The sequence below is a fragment of the Pristiophorus japonicus genome, chromosome 7 (genome assembly GCF_044704955.1).
Source record: "Pristiophorus japonicus isolate sPriJap1 chromosome 7, sPriJap1.hap1, whole genome shotgun sequence".
Classification (NCBI taxonomy): domain Eukaryota; kingdom Metazoa; phylum Chordata; class Chondrichthyes; family Pristiophoridae; genus Pristiophorus; species Pristiophorus japonicus.
This window is the reverse complement of record NC_091983.1, coordinates 212294137-212307226: the sequence shown is the minus strand read 5'-3', so window position 1 is coordinate 212307226 and position 13090 is coordinate 212294137. Positions and strand designations below refer to the sequence as shown.

The following is a 13090-nucleotide window of genomic DNA, read 5'->3' as shown; positions in this document are numbered from 1 at the left end:
TGTCCTACTTCCATTAATGATTTTAACTCAAGCAGAAAAGCAAGGCTCAAATCTCTCTGGCTCAATAGCAAGAATAGATATATTCTCAGCGATTTCATTTGCATTCACTCCATTTTACAGCTCATGGGAGTTAGAATCTTAATGTAGCCTACTTAAAGGCAAAGTTGACAGTCAAAAATGCTGACCGTGTGTATTTTGTCTGATTAACATCTATACCGGGAATGGATCAGAGCTTTCCAGAAACTGGTAACCTTAGAGGTTGAATGTAGGAATTGAAATATGCGCTTTCAAGTCTAGTTTTGAGTTAAAGCTAATAGAATTTGGTACTCAATTCCGGTCTTGAAAGAGCTTCATACACAAGAAAGTTCAAATGTGATGGGTATGAATTTGATGGTTGCCTAACTGTATTTTAATGTAGAACATCATATTATCATAGGCAGTCCCTCGAAATTGAGGAAGACTTGCTTCCACTCTAAAAGTGAGTTCTCAGGTGACTGTACAGTCCAATACGGGAATTACAGTCTCTGTCACAGGTAGGACAGACAGTGGTTGAAGGAAAGGGTGGATGGGGAGTCTGGTTTGCCACACGCTCCTTCCGCTGTCTGCGCTTGGTTCCTGCATGCTCTCGGCGACGAAACTCAAGGTGCTCAACGCCCTCTCGGATGCTCTTCCTCCACTTAGGGCGGTCTTGGGCCAGGGACTCCCAGGTGTCGGTGGGGATGTTGCACTTTATCAAGGAGGCTTTGAGGGTGTCCTTGAAACATTTCCTCTGCCAACCTGGGAGTCTTGTGTCCAGCATGCGGACAATGTGGCCCGCCCAATGGAGCTGGTTGAGCGTGGTCAGTGCTTCGATGCTGGGGATGTTGGCTTGATCGAGAATGTAGAATAGCCTGATAATAGTTACAGATACGGTGACATTGGATTTGGAGAGTAAATTGTCCTTTTACAAGGTCCTATATTACAACTGTGACTGCACTTCAAAAAGTACTTCATTGGCTGTAAAGCACTTTGAGACGTCCAGTGGTCTTGAAAGGTGCGATAGAAATGCAAGTCATCTTCTTCCCCTCTATCCAGTTGGAGAATTGTTACATGAAACCACAACAATTATGTAACTTATCACACAGCTACAAGTCGCAATCTTTTCTCTCACTACAGTTCTCTGTAAAATTGTGCGCCTTGATGTATCGTGTTAAAATAAGTTTATAGCACTGAAACTAACTAAATTCAAGTATTGCAGCTGAATTTGGTATTTCTTATTAATTATGTAAATATGCTTCTACAGGTATATGTACCTACAACTATAACTTTTTAAATATCAGCTTTCGAGTAATATGTAAGTTTACCTTAAAGGGGAGCATAAGTAGAAAGGAGGTATTAGGATGTATTTTCAGTGCAAAGTACCCCCTCTCCAAGCTAGGCTGTGCACACAATGCTAGAGAAATCTGCTGCCTGGTGGAAGATTTCTTTCACATCCCTGATTTTAATCATTCTACCTCTACCATTGGTGGCCATATTTCAGCTGCCTTGGCCCTAAGCTCTGGAATTCCCTCCATAAACCTCTCCGCCTCTCTACCTCTCTTCCTTTAAGACGCTCCTTCAAACCTATCTCTTTGATCAAGCTTTTGGTCACCTGTCCCAATATCTCCTTATGTGGCTCGGTGTCACATTTTGTTTGATTATACTCCTGTGAAACACTTTGGGACATTGTACTACGTTAAAGGTGCTATATAAATGCAAGTTGTTGTTGTTTTCATTCTTCAGTGACCCCATTTCTTCATCTACTAATCTTTACCAATAGCTGACACCTCTGATGAATCTACCTTTAGTTGTCATCATCGCTTAATATTGTTGGGCACTTGCCTCCTCTGACCTCAAATGGAACTCGTACATCTGTTTGCTAAAGCTCCCTCCAAGAAAATTTCCTCTTTTGTCCCAACTGTTTTCCTTCAGCAACCCTTAGACTAGAATATTGCTGTAATATATAGGTTGACAATTCTAACATCTCTTTGTCACACTCTTGGAGAGGATACAAGACAAAGCCTGTCATCTGGTGTTCTCTGATATTTCAGCCTCTCGTTTGAATCCAGTTTGGTTTTAGAGTAGAAAGTCCTCTGTTTACAAATTCTTCAGAGTTAATCAGCTGCATTCTGTGTCTGACAGGTTAAAAGTGTCTTCAATATGACAGCAAAAGAAGGGAGGAAGAGATCTGTCAGTGCTCTGGTGGTGGTTGGAAATGGAAATGGAGCGGCAGGTGAGTTCTGTGCTGCACTGTCTGAAAGTTTGGTAGTAACCATAGAATCATCGAATTATATAGTGCAGAAGGAGGCCATTCTGCCCATCATGCCTGTGCCAGCTCTTTGAAAGAGCTATCCAATTAAATCCACCACTGTGCTCTTTCCCTATAGCCCTGAAATTTTTTCAACTTCAAGTGCAGCAGATCTTAAAGCATTAATATTCAACATGAACTGTACCAGTGTCATTCTCATTACTTGTGCAAATGTGGTAATTATCCAAATCATATTATTACAGCAGTTGAAGCCTGATTAAAATATAACTAGTTTACCAGGATATATTACACTCTAATTAGGATTTCTGTAAATTCCAGAGGAAAAACTGGGTTTGCCGATACTTCTTACCACAGCCTATTCAATCATTTGTACAGTTATTCAGTTAAAACAAAGGCAACAGAAAACATTGAAGATGTATTTCATGCTGAAGTAATTAGACGTAGCTGCTGTATCTGGGTAAAGCTCAATACTGTTTCGTGGGTTTAGTGTTAGGAACATAAAGGCCCATTCAGCACATCAAGGCAATTTGTTCCACAGACCATTTACAATCCACTGCATCATGGATTTTTTTCTGACCTATTTAAGATGTCGGGGGAAATTTTTGGAAAGTTACCTGCTGCCTCCTAAAGGTAATCACAGGCAGCTGTGGCATATCTATCTGGCCTAGCAACCTGCATTGTTCACCCTTAACCAGTTCCTTTCCATGTCATATATTTCCACAGTTTCAACAGCTTAGGGACTATTTCCACTCATACAGGTTGAACCTCCCTTATCAGGCACCCTCGGGACCTGGTCTGTGCCAAATAAGGGATTTTGTTGGATGAGGGGAGGTCAGCGGCCCGGGGGGGCGGGGGGGGAAGGGGAGGGAGGAGGTCAGCACTCCGGGTGGTCCACAAAGGAAATGTCGGCGGGCCGAGTGTCAGAGCGGCCCCAGAGCTGGGGTGAAGGTCGGCCACGTTCTGCACATGCGCCTGGAACCACGCCGGACGAGGAGTAGTGCCAGATAAGGGAGGGCCAACCTGTACTTACAACAGCGCCTGAGTTCCCAATCTAATAGAAGTCTATCTCTTATTAGCTATTTTTATGACGAGTCAGTTCTGAAGACCTACAAACGTGCAGGGAGGCAAGTCTAAATTCCTAGTCTTGGTTAAAATCTGTTAATTTTGAGCTTATGTGCTATAAGTCTATGTTCATAGTCTGATTTGAATAGCCTGCTTATATACCTATATTACTCCTATCTATCAACATTTTAGAGACATGGACCACGATTTTTGTCAATGTTTCCTTAGTGAATGAAAGCTGGTTCAGTTTGTGCAACCTTTTCATTTCCTTGTTCTTGGGATGTATGCAATGATGACTAGGTCACATTTATTGCCCATCCCTAGTTGCCCTGGGAAGGTGGTGTTGGGCCTTCTCCTTGAACCGCGACAGTCCATGTGGTGATGGTGCGGCGAGAGATTGCAGAGCGACGTGATCGGGGTCCAGAAGAGTGGGCCCAGGGGCAGCACGGGCCAGCCCACACTGCGACATGTGTGCTCACTAGGTCCGTGCAGCAGAGCTGGTCTTCAGTCGTTTTGGTTCATCCTTGTCACTGGACCAAGACCAAGCTCTGTCAAGCCCGTGTGGTGGCTGGTGTGCAACGGCCAGCGTTAAAAAAATTTAAAAAAATCCACACACAGGCATCTTCCACCCTTCAATATGCAGTTTGGGACCTGGCATATTAGGTCCTTCATTGAAACATCTGTGAACTCATCAAATTCATCCTTTTTTGCGTGGAAGCAAGTCATCCTCGATTCGAGGGACCGCCTAAGAAAGAAGATGGTGCTCCCACAATTAGATAGGAAATTTCAGGATTTTGACCCAGTGCTGAAGGAACGGCACTATACATCCATGTCACGATAGTATGTGATTTGAAGAGGAGCTTGGAGGTGTTCCCAATTGTAGTCTTCACACTTATAGTGTAAGCGCTAAGCATTTTCGTGTTAGTGCAAATGCACATCAACACGAAAATGGTAAAGGAAATGACGCATCTACAAAAAGCACTGAGGCCTAGAGGTGTGACATCACCTCCGGTCTTGTGCCAACTGGATTACACTGGACCTCCTGGGATCTTTTTATGCTCAGTATTAATTGTTTTTAATCTTTGGAGAACCACCCAGTCGTTCATAGTATTAAAAATGAACCACCCAGTGAGCAAAGCGCGTCTTCGGTTCAATCCAAGGAGCAGCTGGCAGCATAACTCGGGTACGTCAGCTGTGTAACACACTAGACAGATACTGGGCTGAATCCACTGTCCAAATTATAGCAGCAGACTTAGAGCCTAAAATCCCATGGTCATCTCTGTTACTCTTCTCTGTGGGTACTCAAAACCCCATGCAATATTGCCAGTATGGTCTGAACTATGATCGCTACAAGATTAGCTTGCTTTGTTTACAAGTTGCGTCCAGTACTTGATTATCCAGGTCGATAACAGTTTCTGATTTTAGTGTACAGGCACTAATCGAATCCTTTATCTTTTCCACTTTTGTTAGTGGGGGGGAAAAAAAATCAATATGGAACCATTTCATCATATTCAAATTTTATTTCTGTTCCAAATATGTCTTCCCCATATTTGTGCAAATTAGAAAGCATCCACAGTTCTAAAGCTAATTCACTTAATTGGGCTTGGTTTTCTTTGAGTGCTGTATTTATTTTTTATTTGTCACCTGGGCACATAGCTCGGTGTCATCAGAACAGTTTATAACATTGCAGGAGTACTCTTCTAGAATCATTATGTGTGACCCTGCTCAGTTCTCTTTAGCACTCCATGAATCACTTGTCCTCGTCAAGAGTTTTTCTGCATGATCTACATTCTAAGGCATTGCCCGTTCTCAATCCAGCTGCCTAATTTTACCTTAATGCCATGAGCCTTAATATTCTTTTAACGCCTCAATTGTGGAGCTTTATAGAATGCCTTCTTCAAATACCAGTCTATTATATTTTATTTATTGGTGGAACTGGCTTTTGGGATTCGGGATTCTGTACAATATATGTGATTAGGAAGTGGTTTCATATATTGGAATTCTGTGCCTGAATAAGAACTTTAAATCAACCGGGTACTTTTTATCATCATTGTCTTCAACCTAAAATTAAAAAACAACAATTATCTGCTATCCTGCAAGGCCATAATCAAAAGGTCACATCGACTACTGTAACTGAATCTACTGTTAAAATTAAAATAACCTACTTCAAATGTAAAGTAATTATCCTGAATTTTAATTATGCAGATAGCCATTAAATTAGATAATCGCTGTCTTGAACTATCAGAAAATTATACTGTAGCATGCTCCTTATTACTCCATCAAACAGTAGTCACTAATTAAATCATAATTTCACTGTTACATTCATAGAAATGTTAGTTCCCAGGTTATTTTCTTGTTTTATGAAAGTAATAGGCAATATGATTCCATGGTTATTGGAAAAAGTGCAGACTGTTATTGGGTTCATAATTCACGAGATTACATTGTTAATGAGTTATATAATACTGGTGAATTATTATTTCTGTAACCCTTTGAGCCCAGTTATGTTTTATATTGTTAATTTATAAAGCTTGTGTTCAAAACTGCAGAAGAGGCTTGTCAAAAATTTAAAGGTGGTGAAAACTTGACAAAATTCTTATTGAATTCCTTCATACATAACTGTGGCAGACTTTATAATGCATTGTGAGCGTGTTCTGATACAGATGGGGAAGCAGCAGAGTCTCAGCCTAAAGAAGATTACAGACCACATGGTACTATGTTGGCAGACAAGCTAGAAAAATGTAATGTACAGCTACAGAGAGGAAAATGGAGACCACAGAAAATTGATGAAGCGAGGAGAAAAAGAGATTGAAATCATAAACCATGTAAAGATTAAGAGACTATACAGACGTTTGAAAAATGGGCATTGGAGGATGGTGAGCCAGAATTAAAGAGATTGAGGGTCCAGGCAGAATTATTTTCGTACCATACAGAATAACACCATTTCCGTCATATAGCTTCATTTTTTGTGGAACAAAAACAGAAAACACTGGAAGCACTCAGCAGACCAGGCAGTATCCATGGAGAGTGGAGATGACAAGGTAATTAGAATTTCAGTGCAAATTTGATTCCACAGAGGCAGCTTGGGAAATGCAAATAGTTGGGCAAAATAAATAAGTGGTCCATTGCGCCAGCACAGCCTTCGGCCGCCTGAGGAAGAGAGTGTTCGAAGATCTGGCACCAAACTTATGGTCTACAGGGCTGTAGTGATACCCGTCCTCCTGTATGGCTCAGAGACATGGACCATATACAACAGACACCTCAAATCGCTGGAGAAATACCACCAATGATGTCTCCGCCAGATCCTGCAAATCCCCTGGGAGGACAGACGCACCAATGTTAGTGTCCTCGTCCAGGCCAACATCCCCAGCATCGAAGCACTGACCACACTTGACCAGCTCCGTTGGGCGGGCCACATTGTTCGCATGCCTCACACAAGACTCCCAAAGCAAGCGCTCTACTCGGAACTCCTACACGGTAAGCGAGCTCCAGGTGAGCAGAGGAAACGTTTCAAGGACACCCTCAAAGCCTCCCTGATAAAATGCAACATCCCCACTGACACCTGGGAGTCCCTGGCTAAAGACTGCCCTAAGTGGAGGAAGAGCATCCGGGAGGGCGCTGAGCACCTCGAGTCTCACCGCCGAGAGCATGCAGAAATCAAGCGCAGGCAACTGAAGGAGCGTGCGGCAAACCAGGCTCCCCATCCACCCTTTCCTCCAACCACTGTCTGCCCCACCTGTGACAGAGACTGTAATTCCCATATTGGACCGTTCAGTCACCTAAGAACTCACTTTTCGAATGGAAGCAAGTTTTCCTCGATTTCGAGGGATTGCCTATGATGTTGATGATGAAGTAAAATTTAATGCAGGGTACATGTACATGAAAAATGGACATTCATCGTGAATGATGTTGGAATAGCTGAAAAGGTTGAGAGATTCTAATAGACTTGACACTCAACATATCCAACCACAACAGCATTTACCTGGCACCTTTTATATCCCAAAAGATTTTTCAAACAGATATGTGGGCCGGGATTTTCCCGTTTCCCACCTGCCCAGAACGGGAGGTGGGGGGTAGGGACCCGGCAGAGCACGGAAAACCCTGAAGTCCGTGAAGTTTTAACTCCACATCATGCAGCATGCATGTGACATAATAGGTGGGTTCGAACTTGATTGACAGGCTGGCTTCCAGTCGGGCGGGGAACACTGGCCAGGGACGGCGCAGCAACCTGTCTCCTGGCAACTGCGCACCTCCCCTCCGGTCCTGCCTGAATAAAAGGTGAAAGTGGGCGGGTTGGGGTGGTTGTTTTGATTTTTACAATTTTCAATTTTACCCCGCCTCTAACCCACCTGTTTTTTCATGTGAAAATTCTCCCCCATGGAAACAATTATGGAGCCAGGAAGAGAGCAATTAGAAGGGGGTGGCCAGGAGCTTGGTCAAATAAATAGTATTTAAGTGCATTGGGGCTAGAGTTTCCAAAAAATCCGCCACCGCCGGATTGCCGCCCAAAATGCCGCTAAGATTTTAAAATTACCGCGGGCGGAAAATTCCGCAAAAAAAGGAAAAAATTCCGCCCGGCTGGAAAAAATGGACCTTACATCCTGATTCTCGGCAGAAAACGCGATCCTTGGCCGATTGGGCGGAACTTAATCTTCTTAGACGGTACTTACTAAAGGTTGGGCCTAGGGAGAGGGGAAAACACTAAAAATAATTTTTTTCAAAATGCAAAAAATAAATAATAACAATACATTCTCAGGACCCTTTTACGCATAATCGCTGAAAAAGAAAGTGAAAGAAAACTTTAACTTACCTTTTTTTGCAGGGCTTCATACCTATCGCCCAGCTCCGGATGGTTTCTCGTTGGGACAAAACTCGGGCGGTGGTGGCTTTTGGACGGTGCTCGCCGGCGGTCCGCTCCCCAGCTGGCGGAACTATTTGTCTAAATTTCCGCCGGGTGGTTTTCCGACCAATGCCGCTGAGGAACCGGACGGAGATGCCATGGAAAATCCAGTCCTTGATGTTTAGGAGTTAGAGAAGACCAAAATGGTTGACAGCTCTGCTAGCAGTGGTGAGACCCAGGGGGTGGAGGATGCACCGGCAGGTGGAATTAGAGTGGATGTAGAGCTGGCGGAGATGGCAGAGATAGAGACGCACAAAGCCATAGACTGATTTATAGACGAGGACAAGGATTTTGAATTTAGTGCATTGGTAGATGAGAAGTCAGTGGAGCTCAGCAACGATGTAGGTGATGGGCAGGGTTTAGCAGCGTTTTGTACAGATTGAATGAGAAGCCAGCAAGGAGGGCGTTACAGAAGTTAGATTTGTAGGTAACAAAGACTTATAGAAGGGTTACAGCAGTGGAGGGGGATTGTGTTTTATATTACTTGTTGTGGGCAACACTGGCAAGGCTGCATTTATTGTCCATCCCTAGTTAGCAGGAACGCTTGTTTTGATGAGCCATTTCAGAGGGCATTAAGAACCTACCACGTAATGTGCGACTGCTGTCCCGTTTCGGTCAGAGCAGGTAGGAGAGGCAGCTTCCCTCCTCTGAAGGATGTTAAGAACATAACGATTAGGAGCAAGAGTAGGCCTGCTCTGCCATTGAATAAGATCTGATCTGATCTTGGCCTCAGCTATTCATGAACGAATTGGATTTTTGTAATTCAGCAGCTTTCATGGTCATTTTTTCTATTACTAGCCCACAAAATATTAGATTTATTGAATTAAATTTCACAACTTGCCACGGTATTATTGGAACTCGCACCCTCTCGACCTGTGTTATAAGTACCAGCTTCAGCTTGAGATCAAACACACCAACAACATTGCAAGCAGATTTGTTCAGCCTGAGAGTGTGACTGAGGCTAGGGGCAGATGGAGTTGGAGTCAGTGGCGCGGGATTAGAGTTTCTGGTTGGGCAAAATACAATGGTTTTGATCTTCCCAATGTTGAGCCAGAAGAAAGTGTGACTCATCAAAGACTTGCCATTGGACAAACAATCAAGGAGAAAGGAGAGCTGAAGCTGGTGTCATCAGCATGCATGAGAAAACTGACCACGTGGCTGTGGATGATGTCACCCTAAGGAAGAGGAGCGCATCAATGATAGATCCTTGAGGGGGCTTCCGAGGTGATAGTGTAGGAAAGGAAAGCAAAACCATTGTTGGAGATGCACTGGCTCCATTTGAAGAGGTAGGACTGGAGCCATGTAAGGACAGTCCCTGGAGCTGGATACAAGAGGAGCAATGCTGGAACAACCATAGAAACTTACAGCACAAAGGGAGGCCATTCGGCCCGTGTGCCTGTGCCGGCTCTTTGAAAGAGTAGTCATGCTTAGTCCCACATCCCTGCTTTTTGTCCATAACCCTGTAAGTTCTTTATCTTCAGGTACCTGTCCAACTCCCTTTTACAATTAATTATGGAATCCGTTTCCATCTCCTTTTCAGGTCGAGCTTTCCAGATCCCAATAAATTTCTCCTCATCTCCCTTCTAGATCTTTTGCCAATATTTTTGAATCTGTGACCTCTAGTTATTGACCCACTCGCCAGAGGAAATAATTTGTCTCTATCTGCTCTGTCCAAACCTCTCATCATCCTACATTACACTTCCAAATTACTTCATTGGCTGTAAAGCACTTTGGGATGTCCAGTGGTGATGAAAGGCGCTATATAAATGCAGTCTTTCTTTCTTTAAAAACCTCTATTAGGTCACCTCTTAACCTTCTCTGTTTCAAGGAGGACAGTCCTAACTTTTCCAACCACTCCTCATAACTGAAGTCCCTCATCCTTGGTAAACCTCCTCTGTACCCTTTCTAAAGCCGTTACATCTTTCCTTAAGTGGTGCCAAGATTTATCCACAATTTTCCAGCTGAGGACTAACCAGTGATTGATAAAGTCCTAACCGAAGTTGCTTTTATTTTCTATTCCTCTGTTTATAAACCCAAGTAACCCATATACTTTTATAACCATGTTCTCAACTTTCCCTGCCACCTTTAAGGATTTGTGTACAGGAACACCAAGGTCTCTTTGCTTATCTATACTTTACAATAATGTGCCATTTATAGTACACTGTCTTTCCATATTAGTCAAAGTGCATCACTTCATATTTCCCCGCATTGAACTATATCTGCCATTAAGGTGGACGGCTCGGGACTACAAGGGCGGCAGCAGTCGAAGAGACCAGCATCGCGAGAGCGGGCGGCTCGAGACTACAAGAGCGGCGGCAATCGAAGAGACCAGCATCGCGAGAGTGGGCGGCTTGAGGCTACAAGAGCGGCAGCAGCCAGTGGGAGCGACGGCAGTCGAGGAGACCAGCATTGCGAGAGCGGGTGGCTCGGGACTACGAGAGCGGGTGGCTCGGGACTACAAGAGCGGCGGCAGTCGAAGAGACCAGCATCGCGAGAGCGGGCGGCTCGAGACTACAAGAGCGGCGGCAATCGAAGAGACCAGCATCGCGAGAGCGGGCGGCTCGGGACTACAAGAGTGGTGGCAGCCAGTGGGAGCGGTGGCAGTCGAAGAGACCAGCATCGCGAGAGCGGGCGGCTCGGGACTACAAGAGCGGCAGCAGCCAGTGGGCGCGGCGGCAATCGAAGAGACCAGCATCGCGAGAGCGGGCGGCTCGAGACTACAAGAGCGGCGGCAATCGAAGAGACCAGCATCGCGAGAGTGGGCGGCTTGAGGCTACAAGAGCGGAAGCAGCCAGTGGGAGCGGCGGCAGTCGAGGAGACCAGCATTGCGAGAGCGGGCGGCTTGAGGCTACAAGAGCGGCAGCAGCCAGTGGGAGCGGCGGCAGTCGAGGAGACCAGCATCGTGAGAGCGGGCGGCTTGAGGCTACAAGAGCGGCAGCAGCCAGTGGGAGCGGCGGCAGTCGAGGAGACCAGCATTGCGAGAGCGGGTGGCTCGGGACTACGAGAGCGGGTGGCTCGGGACTACAAGAGCGGCGGCAGTCGAAGAGACCAGCATCGCGAGAGCGGGCGGCTCGGGACTACATGAGCGGCAGCAGTCGAAGAGACCAGCATCGCGAGAGCGGGCGGCTCGGGACTACAAGAGCGGCGGCGGCCAGTGGGAGCGACAGCAGTCGAGGAGGCCAGCTGGTGCAGAGGCTGAAGGTAAAACAAAGAAGTAGAAAGAAATCGAAGGATGACATCACAGCCAAGCGGTTAAGTGATTGACTGGTGGATTGGTGAGTATTTAATCTTATTTTTTTATTTACTTATCAGTAGGTACCCTTTGACATTGTTGCCAAATTAAATTAATTTAAGGGTTAATGCATGACAGGAGAGCCCAGACCCGTGACATGCTCCTCCTGTGCTATGTGGGAAGCCAGGGACGCTTCCAGTGTCCCTGACAACTACATATACAGGAAGTGCATCCTGCTGCAGCACCTGACAGACCGCATTGCGGCACTGGAGCTGTGCATGGATTCACTCTGGAGCATCCGCGATGCTGAGGATGTTGTGAATAGCACGTTTAGTGAGTTGGTCACACTGCAGGTAAAGGTTACTCAGGCAGATAGGGAATGGGTGACCATCAGGCAGAGCAGTGGAAGGAAGATAATGCAGGGATCCCCTGCGGTCATCCCCCTCCAAAACAGATACACAGCCTTGGGTGCTGTTGGGGGGGATAACTCATCAGGGGAGGGCAGCAGCAGCCAAGCTCATGGCACCATGGGTGGCTCTACTGACAGGAGGGCAGGGAAAAGAATGAGAGCGCTATAGTGGTATGGGATTCTATTGTAAGGGGAATAGATAGGCATTTTAGCGGTCGCAATCGAGACTCCAGGATGGTATGTTGCCTCCCTGGTGCAAGGGTCAAGGATGTCTCGGAGCGGCTGCAGGACATTTTGGAGGGGGAGGGTGAACAGCCAGTTGTCGTGGTGCATATAGGTACCAACGATATAGGTAAAAAAACAAGATGAGATCCTACAAGCTGAATTTAGGGAGCTAGGAGTTAAATTAAAAAGCAGGACCTCAAAGGTAGTAATCTCAGGATTGCTACCAGTGCCACGTGCTAGTCAGAGTAGGAATCGCAGGATAGCTAAGATCAATACGTGGCTTGAGGAGTGGTGCAGGAGGGAGGGATTCAAATTCCTGGGACATTGGAACTGGTTCTGGGGGAGGTGGGACCAGTATAAACCGAACGGTTTGCACCTGGGCAGGACCGGAACCAATTTCATAGGGGGAGTGTTTGCTAATGCTGTTGGGGAGGGGTTAAACTAATATGTCAGTGGGGTAGGAACCTATGCAGGGAGACAGAGGGAAGTAAAATGGGGGCAGAAGCAAAAGATAGAAAGAAGAAAAAGTAAAATTGGAGGGCAGAGAAACCTAAGGCAAAAATCAAAACGGGCCATGTTACAGCAAAAGTCTAAAGGGAGAAAGTGTGTTAAAAAGACAAGCCTGAAGGCTCTCTGCCTCAATGCGAGGCGTGTTCATAATAAGGTGGACAAATTAACTGCAAGCAGTTATTAACGAATATGATATAATTGGGATTATGGAGACATGGCTCCAGAGTGACCAAAGATGGGAACTCAACATCCAGGGGTATTCAACATTCAGGAAGGATAGACAGAAAGGAAAAGGAGATGGGGTAGCGTTGCTGGCTAAAGAGGAAATTAACGCAATAGTAAGGAAGGACATTAGCTTGGATGATGTGGAATCTATAGATGGGTAGAGCTGCGGAATACCAAAGGGCAGAAAATGCTGGTGGGAGTTGTGTACAGACCACCAAACAGTAGTAGTGAGGTTGGGGACAG

At 45.5% G+C, this 13090-nt stretch overlaps 1 protein-coding gene across 1 annotated transcript in view; it reads left to right on the top strand.

Annotated features, from left to right (window-relative positions):
* mrps5 (mitochondrial ribosomal protein S5) overlaps nt 1-13090 on the top strand; it is a 195906-nt gene that overhangs the window by 160507 nt on the left and 22309 nt on the right. The window contains exon 6 of the mRNA XM_070884570.1: nt 2161-2251. Coding sequence (XP_070740671.1) covers nt 2161-2251 — 91 coding nt within the window. The remainder of the gene's footprint in view (nt 1-2160; nt 2252-13090) is intronic.